Below are 24,864 nucleotides of genomic sequence, written 5' to 3'. Positions count from 1 at the left end.
GGCCCCTCTTCCTTTTACCTTCCACTTTCCCCAGCATAATTGTCTTCTCTAGGCTTTGCTGTCTCCTCATGATGTGGCCAAAGTACTTCAACTTTGTCTCTAGTATCCTTCCCTCCAATGAGCAATCTGGCTTTATTTCCTAGGGGATGGACTGGTTGGATCTTCTCGCGGTCCAAGGCACTCTCAGAACTTTCCTCCAACACCACAGCTCAAAAACATCTCTCTTCCTTCGCTCAGCCTTCCCTAAGGTCCAGCTCTCACATCCGTAGGTTACTACAGGGAATACCATGATAAAAATATAAACATTAATTGAAGTTCAATATTTGTTTTCTCACTTTAAATACACAGCTATTATCAAAAATATTTTAATCTGTTCGTTAGAATAAACTACATGTCTTTCACAAATTGGTTAAAAATAAGTGGAATGAATGTGAAGTTAAATATTTCAATGCTTTTTCTCTAGCAACAACTAAAATTCACAATCTTTCCGAACTGTTATTTTTATATCATGTTACTCCACTAAAGTAGGGGTTGGAAAAAAGACTTCCCAGGATCAATTGTCCCTCAAAATGACCCCACAGGAAGATTTGGGTTTGTGGAAAGTATTTTTACCATGTTTGGAGCTCCCTCTTGGAATCCCCGCAATCAAAACAAATGTTTGCCAAATATCTCCATTCTTTCCCCACGTAAAATTACCCACAATGCTCTTGAGGGGTCCAAGGAACCCCACATATTTTTCAAGAGTAAGTGGGAGGTTTAGGCTCTTGGAGACGATATGTAGACTCTAGCTTTCCACAGCTGCTTATCCCTGCACTACGCCATCTACAACAAATGTATAAAATTGGCCATTTTTTTTTTGGAAGCAACAGTTTCTAAAAACAGTTACGTTTACCAAAAAGGGAGGTTGAGAATATCAAACATTGTACTACATTATGGTTCTTTTCATTCTAAAATAATAAAATTATAAATATAATAAATTGTATATACATATAATATTTATAATATTATAATGTAATGCAATATAATAATAATAATAATAATACATTATTATTATTATTATTATATATTTATATTACATGTAATATTACTAATAATATTACGATATAGTGGTATGGTGCAATATAGCAATGTTTAATACTGATATTGTACTATGCTAATAATCTAATATATTATATGTAACATATACCTTGTAAGCCGCTCTGAGTCCCCTTCGGGGTGAGAAGGGCGACATATAAATGTCATAAATAAATAAATAAAACTTTTTTTTCAATTGGCTAGATGAGACAATTCCGTGGGAAAATATGGAATATTTGATGAAGCTTCATAATTATTATCCCTCCTACCTAAATAGAATATTTATAACAAATATCATGAATCCATTTTACAAAAGAACTTATTGTGTATAATGACTGAATGAAGGCAAGTTTTGGTGCAAAGGTGGTGAATGGAGAGGGACTGGTGCTTTTGGAAGGACATGGAAGGAGAGACAAAGGTCCCTTCCACACAGCCATATCACCCAGAATATCAAGACGGAAAATCCCACAATATCTGCTTTGAACTGGGTTTTCTGAGTCCACATTGCCATATATTCCAGCTCAAAGCAGATAATGTGGGATTTTATTCAGCTGTGTGGAATGGGCCAAAGTAATGTAGCTGAAAAGGGATTTAAAATCTGGTAACAGAGGGCGAGGAAGTCAATAGTTGGGAAAGGGGTTTAAGATCTGTCTGAGGCTTTGTGGTGAAAGATGAGAAAGGGAATGACAGGCGATCCATAGAATGCGTTTTGCAGTTTTTCTACTTCTGCAGGAGTTTTGAGCTCTGTCAATGTGAGTAGAGACTACTTATACAACATTTAGCCAACTTAATTGTTTTGTTCCCATGTGCATACTGTTTTTCAGGGAAAAACCATATTGAACTGTTCCTTAGTTGTGGTGTAAGAACCTATACCTATTATTTCCTTCTTATTTCTTCCTCTGGTGCACATTTTCCGTTAAAGAAGTAAAGCTCAGAAACACATCTACCTTGTTAACTGATTTCAAATAGTTAACCTGTTTGAAATAATCTGTTTTCAAATAGCACTTTATTATAGCATTTATCTAGAACTGCGGCAGGCATTATTTAACAAAGCAGTTTAGTGAAGGCAATTCTTAGGGAAGCTGGCTTGGCTTTAAACAAATTATTGGCTTTAAAATGTTTCATTTTCCAAAAGAAGAAAAAAGAACTACAAACATTGACTCGAGAATGTCTTAATCTCATGTGATTTCATTTAATTTCATTTTGTAGCCTTTATAACAGACTTAATGTTTTTCATGGTTCATTATTTTAATTGTACCGATTTCAGAGTGCTTGATTATAACTAATGCATATTGCTGATAAACTATCAAATAATATAATTTAATGTGTATTTCTTCACTTTCATGCAATAATCCAGGTCTTCGGACTTTCTTTTGAACCAATATATGCACCTAGTGGAAGGTAAAGATGGACTGCATCCCGCCGAAGGTCAAACTCAGTGATGACACCTTTGTCTTTCTAGATGGCAAGTGGGTGAATGAATCGTTTGTTCAACCAGCAATTTCCTCTTCAGCAGAAGCCCACAAGAAACACTATAGCAAGAAGATGCACAGTGACTTGACCCTCTGGGAAGAAAACAAAGCCCTCTGGGAAGAAAACAAGGCCCTCCGAGTGGAAAACAGGGCACTTCGGGAAGAGAATAAAGTACTCCAGTGTCTAAGGACACAGAACAAAGGTATTCAGGTTATCTATGATGAGAGTCTTCAACAAATGCTCCAACAGGAAAATAAGCCTTTAGTAGCTCTTTCACGCAAAGGAGGACTCCAGGGGGGTAAGGAAAACAAAGCCCTTCAATTTATCCAAGAAGAGAAAAAAGCTCTTCAAATCTTTCGGGATAAGATTTTGGCTTTGAAGGTTTTTCCTGAGGAGGAGAAGAAACTCACCCCAGTCCTTCAGAAGGAAAAGCAATCTGACCTCTTATTGGGAAAGGAACCCCTTGAGCAGGAAACAAACAATACCTCTGCATCAGCTGAGCCTGCTACAGCTGAACCAGAAACACAAGAAGACAGCAGTGCCACCTCAGAAAAAGAAAGGCAACAAACTGCCTTATCACTGTTAGAAGAAAACGAAGTACTTGAAACTGTTCAGAAACTGAACCAAATGGTATTGTTTCTCATAAAAGAGAACCACACACTTCTGGAAGATAAGCAGGCACTCCAGAATAATGAAGGAGGGAACAAAATACTTTGGGAGGAGAACAATAAACTTAAGCTCCAACAAAAGACCACCAAAGATGCTATCAGTAATATTATCGCTCAGATGGGCTTGCTGCAAGAGACGCTTAACGCCTTTGATTTAATTGAGAGTCAGTCAGAGAATACTGAATGAAGAAGCCTGTTAGTTGAACAGCTACAGGGAGATCGGATAGGTTGAATAGAAGTCCATCTACTTTCAGGAAATTATCTCCCTCCTGTGATGTAAGAGCTAATAAAGTTCTGTTGTTGATTCAAAAAGCAGTAATGACGTTTTGAATTATTAGACCTTCCTTCCAATGCCATTGGCTCACTGATAAACCAGGGCCCCAGATCAGCCCCACTCCATGGACCCTCAGGGGCAACCAAGTCCATCACCCTGATCATTTCTTTATTCTGGAGGGCAGCCAGGGCTTTGACAGGATCACCAGCAGCAAGGAATAGCCACAAGAACATCTCAGAAGGAAAGATTGATGTGATGCAGTGGTATGGGCTTTGGACTATGACTTTAGAGACAGAGTCTCAGCATGGAAACCTTTGGACAACCCTGTGACAGGTTAACATTAGGGTCACCATAAGTTGAAAACAAATTAGGGTTCTTCTACACATAAAACCCAGAAAAGTAACTGGGTTAAAAGGGATTGTTTAGCCAAAGTGCAGGCTAAAATGGGTTAACAGTTGGAAAGCACATGTTAAAAAGATTCGCTTAAAATCTGATTCCGTCTCCAAAATGTGCACTGTCTCATAACTATATATACATGTAGTCATACAAAACATTTGCTTCCCTTCCCTCCCCCCTGTGTGGACTCCTACAGCGCACATGTGCTTTTTAAAAGCCTGAAATACCCGATCAGCTGGCCATGGATACACAGGTGGCTCAAGGGAAGCACAAGTGGAAAGCAATGAGAACTCTCTGAAACTCTTTCTTTTAAACTTTATAATATTAAACAGAGCATGTACACATATGAGTTTTTACTCCATTTGATGCTTGTTTACTCCATTTGATGCTTGTTTAGAAATATAATAAACAAGGCACGATGATGTTTTCTAATTTAGAGTGAATAGAAAGTTATTTTTGCCCCTGCAGAGATGGGAAAGTATGCATGAAAAAGTGTAAATTTGTCACTGACAGATTAGGAAAAGGGTAGGTATTTGGATCTGGAAAAGTGTGCAGTCAACATCTTCAACTAAAAGGGAACAATTGAAGAAGAATATTAATTACTGATAAAAAAATAGCAAAACCAGAGGGAATATTGGGAGGGAGAATTGAGAAGCACTGCAGCATGAAATATGATGATATGCTATGGTACTATAGGAATATAAAAGTAAACACTGGAATAAAATATTGCATATGGATGATTTTGAGCAATAATGCTTTTTCTGTCTCAGGAGAAAGAAAAGGCAACCCCACTCTAAACAAATCTTGGCAAGAAACCGCCATGATAGCTTTTCCATAAAGTTGGAAGTGACTTAACGGCACACAGCAGCAAAAAATATACTTTAGAACACTGTAGAAACAGATGTTGAAATGTAACCTGCCTGTGTTTTTTCTTTCAGAATGGAAGCATGAGAATAGAGACTAACTTGACATTATTCATCTAAGCTGCTCAAATCACTTTTGTGACTGAAGAATTTTGCATCAATATAGTAAGCCCTAGGCATTTATATGAAAGGTCTGGCCCTTAACTTCACACTGAGAAAACTAAAGTGCTTTACTAGCAAGCACCAACCAATCCCTTTGCAATGCAAGAAATAAAGTGTAACAGTGTAATGCTAGAAAATGTTGCCCATATTGACTACCAATAATAAGAACAACTCGGGGCGGCTAACATGAGGCCAACCCAACAATTACAACAAAGCAAAAATAAAGCAATATACAATAATACATCAAATAAAATATAATAAAATATAGCAAAAGAAAAAACAATAATATAAGATAAACACAGGATATGACATAAAATGGAGCCCCCGGTGGCGCAGTGGGTTAAAGCACTGAGCTGCTGAGCTTGTTGATTGAAAGGTCGCAGGTTCGATTCCGGGGAGCGGCGTGAGCTTCCGCTGTCAGCCCTAGCTTCTGCCAACCTAGCAGTTCGAAAACATGCAAATGTGAGTAGATTAATAGGTACCGCTCCGGCGGGAAGGTAACGGCGCTCCATGCAGTCATGCCGGCCACATGACCTTGGAGGTGTCTACGGACAACGCTGGCTCTTCGGCTTTGAAATGGAGATGAGCACCACACCCCAGAGTCAGACATGACTGGACTTAATGTCAGGGGACTACCTCTACCTTTACCTATGACATAAAATAACAAAAATTGAACAGAGTGGGCAGGGCCAATTGTAAAGGATAAAAATTTAAAACCCTGGATTAGATAGATAGGGAAGTGTATCTGGTGGGAGGTTCAGATGGAACAACAATGGGGTTTAATTTCACTGAAGGGTGAGATAAAGTCTGTTGAAAGGCATTTTGTGCTGAATTGGTCAAGGTATGGGCATTTATTGTTCATTCCTCAAAGGCAGCCAACTCTCCACAAAGGGCAGCCAGCCCTCCACAAAAGTTGGTATCAACGGCCAAATACAACACCTTCTGAGCTCTGTGAGTGCAGCATGTTTTTGAATGAAGCAGAGAGTGTTTGAGGATTGGGGCATTAATAAAGATACCAAGATGCTTGTTTATAAAGCTGTTATCCTTCCAATGCTGTTGTATGCCTGCGAAACAAGGACCATCTACAAATGTCAATCTCAACTTCTGGAAAGATTCCATCACCAAAAAATCCTGCAAATCTCTTGGGAAGACAGGCGGACAAATGTCAGTGTTTCGGAAGAAGCGAACACCTCCAGCATCAGGTCGTTGTAGGCTTTTCAGGCTATATGGCCACGTTCTAGAAGTATTCTCTCCTGACGTTTTGCCTGCACCTATGGCAAGGCATCCTCAGAGGTTGTGAGGTCTGTTGGAACTAGGAAATTTGGGTTTATATATCTGTGGATATATAGACATATATACCCAAGATATATAAACACAAATTTCCTAGTTCCAACAGACCTCACAACCTCTGAGAATGCTTGCCATAGATGGATATAAAATTGTTTTTTATATGAATTTTATTATGTGATTTAACCTGTTTTAAACAATGTATTTATGTGTGTTCGGTATCTAATTGTTGCCAGTCTGTACGCTGCCCTGAGTCGCCATTGGGCTGAAAAGGGCGGGATAAAAGTGTGGTGGTAAATAAATGCAGATGAAACGCCAGGCGAGAATACTTCTAGAATATGAACATATAGCCTGAAAAACCTACAACAACCCAGTGATTCCAGCCATGGAAACCTTCGACAATACACAGAGAAGAGGGAGCAAGCTTGTTTTCTGCTTCCTTGGAGACTAGGACACAGAACAATGGCTTCAAACTACAAGAAAGGAGATTCCACCTGAACATTAGGAAGAACTTCCTGACTGCGAGAGCTGTTCAGCAGTGGAACTCTCTGCCCTGGAGTGTGGTGGAGGCTCCTTCTCTGGAAGCTTTTAAACAGAGGCTGGATGGCCATCTGTGGGGGGTGCTTTGAATGCAATATTCCTGCTTCTAGGCAGGGGGTTGGACTGGATGGCCCATGAGGTCTCTTCCAACTCTATGATTCTATACCACCAGCATCAAGACACAACTAAAGTGCCAACTTGATATAGGCCCATTTCAGCCTACTCGAGGCCAAAGGGTTGCAGGGCTGTGTGGAAGGGCCTTGGTTTACCTGAGTCCACACTGCCATATACTGTAATCCAGTTCAAAGCAGATAATGCGGGATTTTATACAGCTGTGTGGAAGGGGCCTCAGTCAAGGCGTAGATCTGAATGGCAATCCTCGGAGGCCCCCCGCCAAGTACAAGCCACGCTTGCCCTGCTTAGCTCCCAGGGCCTAAGAGCTCACGCTCCCTTTTATTGCCCTCGAAAGTTTGGATCTCGGATAATAAGCCCCAAAGGCGAGCTTTGGACTTCAACTTCCAGAATCCTCAGCCGGCAGAGCCAACGACGAGGGACTCTGGGAACTGAAGTCCAAACCCCAGGTTGGGAATAAACACTGGTCTCTGACGGCAGGGGCGGAAGTGACGTCACTGCGGAGGTGCGCGACGTCTCCCCCCTCCCTCCCCGAAGCGCTTCAGTGCCGCGCGAGTTCCGGCTGGCTGTCCCTCAGGAAGAGGCGCCTCAGGATGGCGACGCTGGCTGGCGAGGGGCGGGAGGCGTGGGAGCGGCTGGGCCTCTGGGAGCGCCTCCCTCGGCCCCTGGCGCCCCTCAGCGAGCGGCAGCTGGACTCCGTGGCGGCGCTGCGCGAAGCCTTGCCCGGCCTGCCCGCCCCGCCGGAGGTACGCCGGCTCCGCGGTCGCTTTGGTCAGAACAGGCCTCCTCCAAGCCCAGCTGTTGTGGCCTCCAACTCCCAGAAGCCCTCGCCAGCTTGTTCAATGGTTAGGAATTCTGGGAGTTGGAGGCCGTAACAGCTGGGCTTGGAGGAGGGCTGCAATTACAGGTACAGTTTGAGTGGCCCTTATCTGAAATGCTCGGGACCAGAAGTTTTTGAGATTTCAGAAGATAGAAACCATACTTGCTGTGTAACACTATGTAACAAGATTATTTTTCCTGTCTTATAAATGGCACTTCCTAATTGGGTTTAGCATAAACATGGGAAAAGTGGATTCAATTTGCAAAGACTTTGTTTTGGTGGGACATCCTACAAGCAATGATTCTGTCAAGGTGATGCAAGCTATATGCTAGAAAATATGGAAAACACACGAATTGCCATCAGACTGGAAAAAAATCAACGTATTTCCCCATACCAAAAAAGGGAAATGCTAAAGACTGCTCAAACTTCCGTACAGTGGCCCTTCTTTCTCACGCCAGTACAGTAATGCTCAAGATCCTGCAAGGAAGACTCCAGCAATACACGGAGAGAGAGTTGCCAGATGGACAAGCTGGGTTTAGAAAAGGCAGAGGAACCAGAGATCAAATTGCCAATATTCGCTGGATAATGGAGAAAGGCAGGGAGTTTCAGAAAAACATCTATTTCTGTTTTATTGACTATTCTAAAGCCTTTCACTGTGTGGATCATAATAAATTGTAGCAAGTTCTTGGTGGTATGGGTATACCAAATCACCTTGTCTGCCTCCTGAGGAATCTGTATAAGGACCAAGTAGCAACAGTCAGAACTGACCATTCAACTTGTATACAGAACACATCATGCAATGGGCAAGGCTTGATTAATCCAAGGCTGGGGTTAAAATTGCTGGAAGAAAATTAACAGCCTTAGATATGCAGGTCATACCACTTTGATGGCCGAAAGTGAGGAGGAGCTTTCTAACCAAGGTGAAAGAAGAAAGTGCAAAAGCTGGGTTGCAGTTAAACATTAAAAAACCCCAAGATGATGGCAACCAGACTGATTGTTAACTGGCAAATAGAGGGAGAAAATGTGGAGGTTAATGAAGACTTTGTATTTTTAGGTGCAAAGATTACAGCAGATGCAGACTGCAGCCTGGAAATCAGAAGACACTTACTTGTTGGGAGGAGAGCAATGACCAATCTCAATAAGATAATGAAGAGTAGAGACATCACACTGGCAACGAAGATCCGCATAGTTAAAGCAGTGGTATTCCTGTAGTAACCTATGGATGTGAGAGCTGGACCATAGGGAAGGCTGAGTGAAGGAAGATAGATGCTTTTGAACTGTGGTGTTGGAGGAAAATTCTGAGAGTGCCTTGGACCGTGAGAAGATCCAACCAGTCCAGATTTCAGGAAATAAAGCCCGACTGCTCATTGGAGGGAAGGATAGTAGAGGCCACGATGAAGTACTTTGGCCACATCATGAGAAGAAAGGAAAGCTTCGAGAAGACAATGGCGCTTGGGAAAATGGAAGGAAAAAGGAAGAGGGGCCGACCAAGGGCAAGATGGCTGGATGGTATCCTTGAAGTGACTGGCTTGACTGATGGAGCTGGGGGTGGTGACGGCCCACAGGGAGCTCTGGCGTGGGCTTGTCCATGAGGTCATGAAGAGTCGGAAGTGACTAAATGAATAAACAACAGTCCTACAAGCATATTGCTATAGATTATCAATGAATAGCTCATCCAGTCTCAACCAATTTGACATAGTTTGTGGCAGCCATCAAAACAAAGTTTCTGGAGTAGAACAACTTTCAAAGTAGGGACCGCATAATGGAACAGGAAACACACTTTCTGAAAGAACAGAGCCTTTTTCAAATTTCGTAACATTGTGTAATGAGACCTTTTGGAGATGGGGGTCTAACCACCTCATCACATTGAGAGGGGAAAGCATGGATGACTGGCCCTAATTGCTTTATGTTACTATTAATGTATTGGATCTGGCATCGAATGCTTGCCATCTTTTGTTGTAATCTGCCCTGAGTCCTCTTGGGGAGAGAGGGTGGAATATAAATAAAGCTTTATTATATTATTAAGAGTAGAGAATCGCCCCTCTTATTTGTCAGCAGTCCTGTTTAACATTCTGCCTCCCCAACACACACATTTGGAAACTTAAGAGCTGGTAATACATTCAACTTACATGTATCACAAGGTCAGTATTACTTTTTTGTTTTTAATCAGGAGAAACAACAATATCCAAAAATCAAGAGATCCCTTGCCCTTCCCAAAGGCTCTTACATTAAAAGCGACTGACACCAGTTTAAAACCATTTCTTTCCATGGGATCCTATGGTTCTGCATCAAAGCCCATAGCATACAAGAGACAGTGATCCAGGTCAAAACCATGGGATCCTATGGTTCTGCGTCAAACCCTATCGGATACAATAGGCTGCTGATGGTTGGGCAATGAAACAGGACACAAAACTTTTGATGGTTCCCGTCACATCTGTTTTTCAGTTGTAAACATGGGAGTAAAGTGCAATAAGAGGTAGGAGCTCTGAACACAATTCCTGGCCCGTGTTCAGAGTTCCCTCCTTTTGGGACATTTCTGCTTCTTTTCAACCCTGGAACATGTGATGAGCTCTGTGCCTCACTATGCTTGAAAAGAGTCTGAAGTGTGTCCCACGAGGGGGAAATTTCTCAATGTGATAAGGTGGTAAGTCTAAACATGACATTCATTTGTTTCATAAGCACCTTATAGTATGCATACTGTAGTCTGCAGGTTAGGTTGTACAATATTTTTCATAATTTTGTTCACGGAGCAAAGTTTATGTACACTAAACCATCAGAAAGCAAGTTTATAACTAACTGAACCAACCAGGTGGGCAGTTTTGGTTTTTTAAAGAGTATTTTGGAATTCCAGATAAGGTATGCTTGGTCTGTATTAGAAAACTAATAAAATGGGCACAGTTTATACTGTATTCTAAACATATATTTGTATGTGTGTGAGAGAGGCAAATTCGGTGCATTTTTGTTAAATTTTTTTCTTCTAATAAACATAGCAGCTTTGACACCTATTGGTTGTGTCAGTTTGTTGGAGTCAACCATATTTTCAGAAGCTGGGCTTCATTAGAAAGTTGCTTTCCTCTTTGAGGATATGCTTTAAATACAGTGGAATTTGACAATTGGTCCCTCCTATTAACAACAAATTATTTTCAGTACTTATGGAAAGGAAATCAGGAGGGAGCAAGTTTGTTTTCTGCTACTCTGGAGACTAGAATATAGAGCCATGGATTCAAATTGCAGGAAAAGAGATTCCAATTAAACACCAGGCAGTGGAATAAGCTGCCTTGGGATTGTGGTGGATTCCCTGGAAGTTTTTAAGCAGAGGCTGGATGGCTATCTGTCAGGGGTGCTTTGATTGTGCATTCCTGCATGGTGGGGGGCTGGACTGGATGGTAGTTGTGGTCTCTTCCAATTCTATTATTCAAATGACTAGAAAATATATGTGGGTGTGAAAAAAGTAAAAAGTGGTCAGAATTGGTTGAACTAACTTGGTACACACACACACTTAATTTTTTTAAAAAGCAAAAAAACCCAATATCTCGCTCCCTCCCTCCCTTCCTCTCTCTCTCTCTCTCTCTCTCTCTCTCTCTCTTACGTGCGTACAGTCACCAGTTTGCACCCAATCCCCTGGTCAGCTTAGAATTGGCATTGCAACAATGGTCTTTCCAACAGTCATAGAGTTTAAAGAGACCACAAAGGCCATCCAGCCATCCCCTGCCATGCTAGAATACACAAATAAGCTGCTTCTTTTTTTTTTCGTGTCAGGAGTGACTTGAAAAACTGCAAGTCGCTTCTGGTGTAAGAGAATTGGCTGTCTGCAAGGACATTGCCCAGGGGACGCCCGGATGATTTTGATGTTTTTATCATCCTTGTGGGAGGCTTCTCTCATGTCCCTGCATGAGGAGTGGGAGCTGATAGAGGGAGCTCATCTGCCTCTCCCCAGATTCGAACCTGCGACCTGTCGGTCTTCAGTCCTGCCGGCACAGGGGTTTAACCCACTGTGCCACCAGGGGCTCCTACAAACAAGCTTGAAGCTAGTAAATGGTTGCTGCAGAAGGGTCTTTTAAATTTTGTTGAATTAGTGTTGTTTTTAATGGAACATTTTATTTGATACTCTCAAAATGTTACTGCTGTGGTTGGATTTTGCTGTATTTTGTTCTGTTTTATATTATGAACTGCCTTGGATCCCATATTTGGAGCCAGGTGGGACATTTATTTAAAAAAATAATTTTTCAGCATTGGAATAAAAATTGATTGCCTGTTTGATATTGGTAGTGTTTGTTATAACAAAGTGAGTTTTTGTTCCCTTGAGATTTATATTCATACATTTTTATTATCCTAATCTTTCAAAAATTGAGCACAGCAGTTCTTAATTATTTTATATTAAGCGATCAATTTCTTCTATTCCTTTTTAGTTATGTAATGAACTGTTGGAAGAGGTTTTATGTAAATAGTCATTTGGGTCATTCCTACAAGTGTGGGCAGATCAATTATGAACTAGTTTCCTGAATTCTAAAGCAATTTAACCACAATTACATGTTTGAATTCTTTGAACAGCTTCCCATTGAAGATTTAAGCAGCCTTGGGCAGCCATCATTAACTGTAACATTGACAGCCATGGTGCCACAATCTACAGAGGATATAATCTTGAAAGGATTTTCTGTTTTGGGCATGGAAAATGAAAGAATTGAAACTGCACAACAGGTAATGCATACATGTATATATGTGCACAAATATAAACCCTCCTGGGTTTTAAGGCTATAAAAAGTGGGATATTAGAGTTAAAATAATAATCATGCTCTCTGATGCAAAAGAAGTGATAATTGGTTGGTAGAGAAAAAGTCCTTTTGCAAGGTAGTATTTTCATGAAATGTCAATCGCTTTCTATATAGAAAGGAAAATAATTCTGTTTAGCAAAACCTTTAAAATGTCCCATTTATTATCAATAAACGTTTGATTTTTATACATATTTGATATGCCTATATATCTAGGGCCATTTAAAAATGTCTCAGGCAGAAAGTGGTTGCAAGTGAAAAACGTTTAAGAAGAGAAAAAATGAAATTTTGTCTGCTTATACAGAAAGCAACATTTCCTCATATTTTTCTTAGGGCTCAGTTGCAGCTTCAGTTGAAGACTAGTAATTAATTATTTCTTTCTATATACTATTCTCTTGTGGTTGGATCTCAGCATTACATACATACATAAACATCTACCGTATTTAATCGCATAATAGTTGCATTCCCCTTTTGGGTTGCTAAAATTATTTCTGTTTTCCCCACATAAGAGTTGCACCTTTAGTTGACAGATGTGACAATTATGTAAGGGGGCAACACTCTTGGGTGGACAAGTCTGCAAGTGGTCGTGCTCCTCTCAGCAAGAGTTACGAGGCTTCCCTCAGCTGATGGCCTTACAGTCTCTCCAAGAGGCACATGGGTGGCTTTGCAGCCCTGTAGCTGCATAAAAATTTCACTGCCTAATAGTTGCACCCCTCTTACCCGCCCCCCCGGGGGAAAAGTGTCACTATTATGCAGTAAAATATAGTATGAGGGGGCTCACCCCCAAATAGGGTGGATTTTTTAGTTGAAACCCTCAATTATTTTAAGTTGGGTATTTAAGGATATGTGTGCCAAATTGGGTTGAGATCTATCAAGCCATTAAGAGTATTTGTGGATCAATCATATGTGCATACATATTTTGACTTTTTATATAGAGAGGTTATTATTGTAATGAATTGTGATCATATCCTTTCTTTACTTTGCTGTAGTTCTTCTCATGGTTTGATCAGCTTGGTACCCAAATGGATCAAGATGAAGGGGCTAAGTACAGGTATTTATATTTTTCCTCCTTCAGTTATATTTCGCTATCAAGCTGTAATCCAGTAGTGATGATACCTGCTTCTATTTGTGTACTTTGAGATGTATATTATACCTTGTTTTCATTCTGTTGTCTGTTTCACTTGTTTGTTGGTCACCTTCTAGGAACAAAAAATATTTATGCATGAGAAACACCAGTCATATTTTAGTTTCTCAGATTGATTGCATGAGGTTGAATGGGCTTTTTTTCTATTCAATAACTTTAGACCAAATCATGTATGTAAGGGCATATTCCATTCCATGTTTGTAATTCTGAAATATTTTAATTGATTCATGAAAATAACAAAAGCAAATAACACTGTGTAACAAAATTTGAAAATAATGTGTTCCTTGTTTGAAAGTGTTATTTATGTTTAATTGTGCTGTGCTTACTTTGAAAGTAGTTGTTATACTCCAGAAACTTTGTTTTTGTAGCTGCCACCAACTTTGTTGAATTGGTTGAGACTTAATGAGATACTCATTGAAATACTTTGGCAAGTTTTTGCAGTTTAGTAACGTTTTTCCGTGGTTTTACTCATCTTAATGCACCATCAAATCTAATGTGCACTTCAATTTTCAAAACCCTAAAACCAAAAAAGGTATGTGTTGCCAAATGTAGTGTGTAGTGGTAAAAATACACTTTTTGTCATTTGACCCAAAAAGGTGCACATTACAGTTGCTGCCTGCTTAGAATTCCTGCCTTAAAAACTAAAGTGTTAGAACACCAAAGCTTCCAGAAGTGGAGAAGAAAACCATGGGGTGTATCTATGCTGTGGAATGAATCTACTGTAATTGCCTTGGTTCAATTCTGTAGAGTAGTTTCACAAGGTCTTGGGCCTTCTCTGTAAAAAAAAATGCTCTTACCTCACCAGACTGTGAATCTCATGAAGGTATAGCATTGAGCCATGGTAATTAGATTTAAATTAAATTTCCTATGCTGTTTTCCAGGATTCTTCCATCAGTAGAAATAACGCTCTGGCCTGTCTTTTATTTTTCTAGGCAGACAAGGCTTTATTTATCTGGTTTTGAAGAGCAGTGTGATGCTATATTAAGTGATGTGAACAGTGCCCTTCAGCATTTGGAATCATTACAGAAGCAATATCTCTTTGTCTCAACCAAAACAGGAACACTCCATGAAGCCTGTGAACAATTGTTGAAAGAACAGGTAACGAGATTTCCCTAAGAAATAAATCATTCATCATAACCTGTGTCACCACATTTTAAAATCTTGTGGCTGTACATTTCCAAATTAATATTTGAAATACTGAACACATCGTATCTGCAGAGGATATGTTCCAAGATCACCTGTGAATACCAGAAACTGGAACATATGAAAGTCTGTATTTTAGCTATACTTGGGCTGGAAGCATATCATAGAATCGCATTGGAGGACCTAGGTCTTCTTCAATTTTTAAAGCAGCTTGAGATACCATCCATTTGTTAATTTGTTCTTGGTTTCCTGCTAATTATCTTATTTTTCTTTAATAGTCAGAGCTTGTTGAACTGACAGAAAACATTCACCAGAAATTGTCATATTTCAATGAACTGGAAAATATTAATACAGTAAGTATTTTGACACCAAAAACCACCAGAAGCTTTCTTTCACTTAAGAGCAATCTAGTATTTCTAGAAATCCTTTTAAAGGTTCGGATTATCCAATTAATCGATATTCTAAAGTTACATGCCAAACAAAGTCAGATGTTAAATATATGTAAGAATGCAATGGAACATGCTTTTACATTAAAAAAAAAAAGATTGGTCTAACAATACCTTTTAAAAAGGGGTGAAACTTATGAGGTACACTGGAAGTATGGTTTATTAGGACCAGTACCTTCCAGTGAAGACTCTTGGACACTGGAATACAGGAAGCTGCTGGTATCTGCTGGGGTCCGGTTCCGGGGCACCCCGTGGGTACCAGACTGGATGCTCAAGTCTCATTATGTACAATGTCTTAGTAAAATCATATCCCTGATATAAAATGGCAAATTTGAGGATTGTTTGGGGGATTTCAGGGCGGGAGGCAGCGATTTCAATCTGTGAATGATTCAATCCATCAATACGGTGGGCTGATTGTCCTTATCCATGAGTAAACTTGCTCTGCATAGCATCTCTTAGTCTAACTTACTTCATTTTGGTAAGATTAAGGGAAAGATAGGCATGCTTGTTTGAGCTCCTTGGAGAAAAGGTGAAGGATTGTGAGAATGGTTGAGATATTTTGTTGTCTCCCTTCCCCCCCTCCCAGTAAAAAGGGTGTGCACAAATATGCTGGAAGTGTCCATGCCCCCTAAACATTTGGGGGTATGTTGAAATTAAAGAAAAGACTCTCAGGGACCACAAATGGGCCTAAGGGGCTGCAGACCTGATAGATTTATAGGCAACTGCCTCAAGCCGCTCAGTGAGTCAACATCTCCTATTTAGAAGCTACTAGGATGAGTAGAGTCTCCCCCAAGCTCTTCAAAGGCTGGAAGTGTGTCCATGGTATCTGCCACTTATTTCTGGGGAGTACCCCCCCCCCCCAAGTTCATGGGATTTGGAGATGCTGCTGTCATCAAAAACTGCAAATTCTTAGAAATCTGACTCCAAATCTTCCAACACTCATTGAAATTCCACTTCAGTTTCCTCCAAGAATCCTCCCAGGCCTGCCTTGAAGGGGAGGATTTATGAGCTTCTTGATTATAGTGAGTATGTTGGTGTGGTCAGTTGGTAGTATGGGACTCTTTTTGTTGCTTGAAGTTTTCATCACCATAGAGATCTTAACCAAATAAAATACTCTGTCCTTGTTTGAAATTGTCCTAATAGCCAGAAGACATATTGTGTAATGAATAATACCAAATCAAATGTCTTTTAAAAATTTTATTGACATTTTAATAACCTCTCCCCCTTCTCTCTCCTCTCTAAGAAATTGAACTCCCCAACATTGTCTGTAAACAGTGATGGTTTCATCCCTATGCTTGCTAAACTTGATGACTGTATTGCATATATTTCATCACATGTAAGTCACACTCATGTCCTTTTTAAATGTTTATAGTACACAATCTTGTATTTAATTGATTTCTACCTTAAAGAAATCTGATGACATAGTAGAATTCTGTGTCTGTCAGATTTTCTTGTCTATATCTTGCTTCTTAACAAAAGGTCTATAAGAAAGCCAGGGATCTTTTAAGAGATGCATTTATTTTCCTCTTGTCAAAGAAACCAAAACTTATTCAGAAACAAGACATTTACACTTGTTTTTCTTTTCAAAATATGTTTTGGTAAGGTGAAGATTTGAAAGAACACAAGCATAGGAGTCTTGACAGGTAAACATCAGGGGGCAGGAACAATCCTTTTTGGATAAGTGCTCGTGGGTTGTTTGTTTGCTCAACCCCATATAAGTTGAGATCTGAACTTTGGACACTGCAGAAATGTAGTGTTATATGATTCTCAGGTATTATGATGTTGTTAGTCTCCAGATTTAATTCTTTTGAAACTCCACTCTAATAATAAAATACAGTCAGTAAGAACTATATGCATCTGCATGCTTCTCTGCTAAGAGTACGCTGTAAACTGATTGTATAGGATTCCCATGTAAGGGAAGTGGAAAAGTTGAATTGTTAGGTATGTGGTCTCCACTTAGCTGATAGTATTGAATAATTTTTACTTTCTGCTAGGATTCTGCTTCATAAAATATCGTTTTGAAAATGTGTGATAAGACATTATGATGCATTAAAGGTTTGCAGAAGATTTCCTTTGTACACAAGACAATCAAAATGGCAAAAATGTATATATTTAAACATTACTTCAAATTGTGTGATATGTGCATTTCAGAATAGAATTCTCCAATTCTTTTCTACTCCTTTTGATGCATATGAACTCTTGATTTAAGAGTTTCACTTTTCTTCAAACATCTGCGTTTGATACTGGAGCGAAATATCTTGATGACTTTAGCTTCAGAACAGTACACTTTTGAAACATAAACATTTGTTATGTTGTTTGGCTTTTCTTCTTAGCTGTGATTTAAAACAGTTTCTCTCTCTCTTTCAGCCAGACTTTAAAGACTATCCTGTATATTTGGCAAAGTTTAGACAATGCCTTTCTAAAGCCATGCATCTCATGAAAACATACACAGTGCATACACTGCAGAACTTGACAAGCCAGCTAATTAAAAGGGTAAGTAGGAAGATTCAGGATGGTAAACTTGTATTGAATCTAGAAACCTTTGACTGTTTTATGAATAATGTGTTTTCTTGATTATTGAAGAATATTTCAATGCATATTAAACAGTTAGTGTGTATTTTTTTGCTAATTTTGAGTCAGTTAGTAAATAATATTCTACTTAAAAACCTCCAGAGAAGGAAACCTATTGCATTGCTAAACAACTCTTAGCATCAGGAAGTTCTTCCTCATGTTTAGGTGGAAACTCTTTTCCTACTAATTGAATCCATTGCTCTATTTCCATTTGGCTCCCGAGACCATTTTGTTTGACCCTTGGTCTCCCACCCAAACATTAACCAAGTACTGACTTTGATCGGTGCCTTTAATAAGCCTCACAAAAACTGAACCTCAGATAAAAATTAAGGAAATTACAATACCCAGAAAATTTACAGAATGATCGAGTGGAAAATTACTTAGGACTTGAGTCCTAAAGAATTATCCATTTTCCCACTATCAGATATCTTAGAAAGGCCGCATCCCTCAACATTTAATTTTTTAACAAGTTGTTCTAACTTTTGGTGATTGTGCGTTATGATTCCTGAATCTTTTTTATTAATAATAATTTTATTTATTGGATTTTTTCACAATCTATTAAGAGTATAACAAAACAAAATATAAACTCAAAAATAAAGACCCCATCATTTCTCCAAATCCTCACCAACACCAACAACTAACCTCTATCTCATGTTTAAAATAGAATAAAATCAAGTAAAATGGTAAAATAATAAAAAAATAGAAAAACCCCTTTAAGAACACAGTTTTTACTCCTCAAGCAGACAACTATCAAGCTATTACTATACTTCCTGATTGAATTTGAGCTGTTGCTAAATATAAACCAATATATGGTATTTAAAATCAATACATAACCACAAGTGATGTGTCTTAGTGGATATAGCATCCTAGCAGATATTGCACTCAATCAACATGTTTTTTAAATTTCCGGTATTGCTAAATACTAGCTTAACTTTTATATTTAGTCCATATCATGACCAATTTTAGAGAAATACTATATTTGTCTCTTTCTTCTAGGATCCTTCTGTTCCACCAAATTCAGATAATGCCTTCACGTTATTTTATGTAAAGTTCAGAGCTGCTGCGCCCAAAGTCAGAGTAAGTATGACTGGAAAAGTAGTTAAAAGAAACAAATCTCTTTCAAAATTCTTGACAAGCACAATGATCCCCTTTCACAAAAAGACTGTTGTATAAACATATTCCATGGAGAAAGGCATCTTTTGTATCATGAGAGATACACATTCACAATACCAGTAAACTGAATTACATGAAATTTTGCATGGTAGAGCAGTTTCTTTTTATTTCAGGGAAGCTCTTGACTATATTCACAGGACTGAAAAAAAAAAAACACTTTCTGCTGCAGTTGCATGTATTTCCATTGCCCCAAGTGTGTTCAGTAGTCATCAGACATAAAAAAATTTCTTACTCGAAAGGAGTACCAAATCCTCTTTGACTCTTAACTGGAGCGAATTACAGGAAACGGTCACCCCCCTCTTTAAGGAGTTCCACTGGCTACCGTCCATTTTCTGGTCCCAATTCAAGGTGCAGGTTATAATCTCTACAAACCCCTGAATGGTTTGGGACCTGCCTACCTTCATGATCGCATTTCCTCCTACGAACCTGCACGATCTCTTTGATCTTTGGGGGAGGCCTCCTCTCGCTCCTGCCTCCGTCGCAGCCGCGGCTCATGGGGACGAGGGAGAGGCCTTCTCTGTGCTTGCCCCCCCTCCCCCCAGCTCTGGAACTCTCTCCCCAGGGAGATTAGGCAGGCACCCACCCTGGCAGTCTTTAGAAAAAGTTAAAAAACCTGGCTTTTCCAGTTTGCTTTTGGAGACTGAGCAACCAGTTTCCATGCCACGTCCTGTCCCAAGTCCAATTTGTCTCTCTGATGCTCTTCATCTTATCCCTCAATTGAAGATTAACTCTACTGTTATGCCGTCCGTGCCTCTCACAAGTCATAGCACTTTTTATATATCTCGCCCATGGGTTTTACCAATTTTTATCCATTACATTTGGCCTAGCTCAATTTGTCTAATTCTCTTACCTTTTTTTTTATTATGGTTTGCTATTTTCATTTCATTACTATGTTATTAAGTATTTTATTTGATGTTATTGTTTGTTTTATATGTACTTTAGCTCTATTGTAATTTGTTTGGACTTGGCCTCGTGTTAGCCGCCCCGAGTCCCTCCGAGGAGATGGTGGCAGAGTATTATTATTATTATTATTATTATTATTATTATTATTATTTGAATACAGCATCTAACTTTGACAGCCTCTCTGAATTTCATTTTAACATACAGAATTTGATTAAGGGGATGGGAATCTCCAGCTTGGGGACCTAATCCAGTGTTGCCCACTTAACTACTCCTGTAAGCAGTTTTAATTTTTGGCTTTGTTTTTCTAATTCATTCTGGTACAAAATGAAGGCATTGGAGAAGTAAACATGGCCTCTTGTAACTCATGTTTACAAGGACTGTCTGAGAGTTGTTCATGTGGGAAGAGAAATGAATACATGTCAGGTCAGCATCCTCATCCAGGATCAGTTCCTAAATGGCAGCTGTTTTACCATTTGCCAATTTGGCATTAAAGAGCAACATTACCATGGCTATTCAGATTATTTGGGGTAGCACCCTGTTAACTTGTGGCTGCAGGATACTGCAACCACCTCCTATTTCAATATCTGCCTCTACCTTGTATAACTGGAATGGCTGCTCCCTAAGGACCATGTCTTCCCTCCCTTTGTTGGAATGCACTTTCATTACCTACAAGTAGTCTATTATTTACTATAGCCACTAGCAAAATTGAGGCAATCTGTCTGCACATCAATTTGAAGAGAAGTCCATACCTGTGTGGGGGTGCCCTGAAGAGGTTCCCCTAGAGGGATGACCCTGCTTTTCCCAGACCCTACTGCACTGGATTGTATCAGCCCTCCCTCACTTCATAGATGGAGAATGTAGGACAAGCTGGCAGAGTTTGTGGAGTCAGCTGGTGATGGACCAATGATGCTGGGAAGCAGAAATGGTGGATCATTCCTCCACAGTTCAATGAGGAGCCCAGCAAAGGAAAGTAAATAGCAACCATAGCTGGATAGAAGGTGTTTTACCTTTGGAGTTTCCACTTCTGGCAGAAGGTGTTGAATCTATGGGCTTCCTCTGTGATTGCTGCTAAAGGGATCATCTGGGAATAATACCGTTACTAGAGCTAAGAGCAAAAATATATTGTCTTCTTCAATGAATGTAAGATTTGAGTTGCATTAATATGCAAATATGGGAGCACTTTTAAAACTCTTTTCTCCTTTTCCTTAGACACTTATTGAGCAAATAGAACAGCGATCTGAGAAAATGCCAGAGTGAGTATCCAGAAATTCTAGTTAAAAGGATTGGGTTTTGTATTTAAAATACTAGAGATATTAGTCCATTGGTCTTCAGCCAGGCCTAATCTAAGATGGTGTTTTCTTTCATTTTGCTTTTTTGCGGTGGTAATGTTTCTTTTTCTTTTTGTGAAGAGACATAACTAGAGAAGGTGATACTATCTGGATGGCTAGAGGCTCCATTGACACACATGTATTATTCCCTCATGTCAGGTGATTGAGGAAGGAGTCTACACGGGCCATATAATGCAGTTTCAAGCATAATATGACTTTGTAGATGAGGCCAAAGATTTACATTCTTATTACTTTTTTGATTACATATTAAGCTTATTTTACAAGATTGACTTATGAAGCTACTGTGAAGGCTATGTAACAACTATGGCAAGGAATAAAGGAGTCAGTGTGTGAAACGGAAATGAACTTTGGACTCCTGCTTCCATCTTCTGGCAAAAGGGAATAACCCATGTCTCTTTAGATTGCTCCTCTAGTCATCCCAGAATGACCATACCTCTCATTCTTTCCGTACCTTGACCAGTTAGAAAAGCATCTTTCAGTGATGTGCTATAATTAAAGTCCTGTTGCAAATTGCTTTTGGGCCTGCAAAATTATCAATTTCTGTGATAAAGGTACAAAAAGCTCTGGTCCTCCATTTACAGGAAAATGACAAGATAGTAATTTAAATGCTCCCCCCCCCCCCCTGAAATGCACACTGATATATGAAATATCCTTTAAACAGTTATCCATCTTTGTGGATACCAGACCCAGGCATTCAATTCAATTATGAATCTGATTACTTCTCATTCTTTTCTTCATCTAGGTACCAGCAGCTGTTAAATGAAATCCATCAATGTTATCTTGACCAGAGGGAACATTTACTGGGTCCTAGTATTACTAGTACTGTAACAGAATTAACCAATCGCAACAACAGAGATCATTGTGCTTTGGTAAGGTGATCTTTGCTATTGTTGTCTTAGGTTTTCATTTCAAACTGTGGATGCTTTTTTTGATCCTTTGGAAGAGCTATCTTAGCTGGATCATTAATAGTGATTTGGAGTTATTTTGTTTTGCTTTAGCTGTTAGTATGTCCTGTTCAATTTTTTTTCTCTTAATTTACTGGGAGCAAAAATGTCTTCTTGGAATTTTTGCATCATCATCAGATAGACTTTTTTTTTGAAGCTTTCCAAAATTTTCCTTATCCAACTTGTGTATGGTACAAAACCCCCTATCTACTGCGGATATGTTACAAGGTTCCACCTGAAACCACAGATAAGAGGGAGCTCTAGATTTAGCTGTACTTAAGCTGGAAGTATAGCCAGGGCCCCCTGGTGACACAGCAGGTTAAACTGTTGAGCTGGGAACTTGCTGACCAAAAGGTTAGCGGTTTGAATCCGGGGAGCCAGGTGAGCTCCCACTGTTAGCCCCAGCTTCTGCCAAGCTAGCAGTTCAAAAACATGCAAATGTAAGTAGATCAGTGGGTACTGCTTCAGTGGGAAGGCGTAGTCATGCCAGCCACATGACCTTGGAGGCGTCTTATCGACAACACCAGCTCTTTGGCTTGGAAATGGAGATGAGCACCACCCTCCAGAGTCAGACTTGACTAGACTTAATGTCAAAGGGAAACCTTTACCTTTACCTTGGGCTGGAAACATACCATAGAATAGCAGGATCTAGAGCCTTTTTGAGGCAATGGTCTGAACAGTGAGTAAGTGAATCTGTGGATGGATAAGGGGGCTGTACTACAGTTACATTTGAACAAATGTTTTTTAGAATACACATTATTAGGTTAAATTTGTATCCACAGTCTTGTAGCAATGTTACAGTTTTTTCAAGTAACAACCACTTACTTACTGACAATATATTTCTTTATAAATTTCAGGTACGAAGTGGCTGTGCCTTTATGGTTCATGTGTGCCAAGATGAGCATCAACTTTATGATGAGTTCTTCACAAAACCAACATCAAAACTCGAGTAGGTGGCACGTGTCATCTTTTATTGCTTGTAACTGGCCATATACAGATTATCAGATTGGGGGAGGACATAATTACCATGTGTACTTGTATGTAAGTTGTAGGTAGGTTTTGAGGCCTGTGGATTTTTCAAAGATAAAGGTTTGGGACTCCGAGGCTTCTCAGATCCATTATGTATTGAGGCAAAAGCAGTAGTACTGTCTCTGGCTGCTGCCATTTTCCTATCTAAGGTAAAGGTAAAGATTTCCCCTTGTCATTAAGTCTAACCGAGTCAGACTCGGGGTGATGGTGGTGGTGGTGCTCACCTCCATTTCTAAGCCAAAGAGCTAGTGTTGTCCATAGACGCCTCCTAGTTCATGAGGCTGCCATGATTGCATGGAGCGCTGCTACCTTTCCGCCGAAGCGGTACCTATTGATCTACTCACATTTGTATTTTCCGAATGGTTAGTTTGGCAGAAGCTGGGGCTAACAACAGGAGCTCACCCTGTTCTGCGGAGTTGAACCACTAAACTTCCAGTCAGCAAGTTCTGCAGCTTAGCGGGTAACCTTCTTGGTAATGCTAAAGTTCAGTAGTAACTCTTTTCAGAAAAGGAACTATTTCCTTTTGTGAGTTGAGTAGAGAAAGGCAAGAGCTTAGTGTACCCTAGGAGACTCTAAGGGAAACACAGATCTCAACTTCACCCGCTGTCATGGCACCACTCCTGACACTACTACTACTTATTTATTTATTTACTTTGTTTTATATCCTGCACTCTCTCCCTTATTGAGGGACTCGGTGCGGCTATTATGTTTATTTATATCCTGCTTTTTCTCCATAAGGAGACTCAAAATATCTAACAATTAAAATATTATGAATACAATTTAAAATATACAAATACAAAATATTAAAACAGTATTAAACATCATTAGTATTAAAAATACTTCAGACTAAATCCATAAAACATACCCATTTCATTTGCAAATAATAAGTTTTTCTTACAGTGAACTTTTGCTTTTATTACAGCGAACTATTGGAAAAATTATGCCTGTCATTATATGATGTCTTCAGACCATTGATTATCCATGTAATTCATTTAGAAACACTGTCTGAGCTCTGTGGGATTCTCAAAAATGAAATGCTTGAAGACCATGTGCAAAACAATGGTAAGTGTATTAAAAAAAACATTGACCAATATTAAAAAATATTCTGTAAAATGTAATTGATAATAATAATAATCATAATCTTAAGTTTATTACTCGTCTTTCCCTGCGGCTCGAGGTGGGATACAACATTATTAAAATAAGACATAAAACACTAGTAAAACACACACAACAAGATACACAGAGTTAAAAAACCAGTTAAAATCCACTGATAAAATGCAGATTAAAATTCACAACTTGAAATTGACCAGGTAAGCCTGCTGGAAGAGATGGGTTTTGTTATTTATTTATTTATTTATTTACTGTATATTTTCCACTTCCGACTATTTCGACTAAATTCTGATTATGTTTAGAATTTAATATCAGTTCCTTTTTCAACATAGACATATGTAACAGAATATAGTCATAGGAAGGATTTTTAAAACATTATTTAAAAATATGAATATTGTTATTTTTATTTATTCTAATTTTGAAATTGCCAAGTTCTTTTTTATACATACTTTATACATCGCTTCTCGGCCTTTTGGCTAAGATCAAGTGTAGTACATACTGTAAATTTTATTCAAGAAAGAATAAAAAGAAACAAATTTTGGGGATGTATAATACTTAAACTTCTCTACATTCTACTTATTACTACAGAACTAC

At 39.1% G+C, this 24,864-nt stretch overlaps 2 protein-coding genes and 1 pseudogene across 2 annotated transcripts in view; all 3 read left to right on the top strand.

Moving 5' to 3' along the window:
* Positions 1–2,435: 2,435 nt before the first annotated feature.
* Positions 2,436–3,491, top strand: CBY2 (chibby family member 2). The gene has a single exon (XM_060766869.2). It carries the CDS (start codon positions 2,482–2,484, stop codon positions 3,400–3,402), a length of 921 nt encoding a protein of 306 aa, XP_060622852.2. The 5' UTR covers positions 2,436–2,481; the 3' UTR covers positions 3,403–3,491.
* A 3,908-nt stretch (positions 3,492–7,399) lies between these two features.
* COG3 (component of oligomeric golgi complex 3) overlaps positions 7,400–24,864 on the top strand; it is a 33,366-nt gene continuing 15,901 nt past the window's right edge. Inside the window, exons 1-12 of the mRNA XM_060769357.2 lie at positions 7,400–7,615; positions 12,241–12,387; positions 13,448–13,509; positions 14,535–14,700; positions 15,024–15,098; positions 16,435–16,527; positions 17,559–17,684; positions 18,759–18,839; positions 21,048–21,091; positions 21,930–22,056; positions 22,989–23,080; positions 24,083–24,222. Of these exons, the coding sequence (XP_060625340.2) occupies positions 7,463–7,615; positions 12,241–12,387; positions 13,448–13,509; positions 14,535–14,700; positions 15,024–15,098; positions 16,435–16,527; positions 17,559–17,684; positions 18,759–18,839; positions 21,048–21,091; positions 21,930–22,056; positions 22,989–23,080; positions 24,083–24,222 (1,306 nt within the window). The 5' untranslated portion in view covers positions 7,400–7,462. The remainder of the gene's footprint in view (positions 7,616–12,240; positions 12,388–13,447; positions 13,510–14,534; positions 14,701–15,023; positions 15,099–16,434; positions 16,528–17,558; positions 17,685–18,758; positions 18,840–21,047; positions 21,092–21,929; positions 22,057–22,988; positions 23,081–24,082; positions 24,223–24,864) is intronic.
* On the top strand, positions 24,727–24,835 carry LOC137096754 (U2 spliceosomal RNA; annotated as a pseudogene).

This window comes from Anolis sagrei, chromosome 3, assembly GCF_037176765.1.
Source record: "Anolis sagrei isolate rAnoSag1 chromosome 3, rAnoSag1.mat, whole genome shotgun sequence".
Taxonomy (NCBI): domain Eukaryota; kingdom Metazoa; phylum Chordata; class Lepidosauria; order Squamata; family Dactyloidae; genus Anolis; species Anolis sagrei.
The sequence above is the reverse complement of the archived record's forward strand: the minus strand, read 5'-3'. Positions and strand labels throughout refer to the sequence as shown.

Coding starts and splice junctions, on each gene's coding strand:
- CBY2 (XM_060766869.2), top strand. CDS start 2,482: ATGGACTGCATCCCGCCGAAGGTCAAACTCAGTGATGACACCTTTGTC.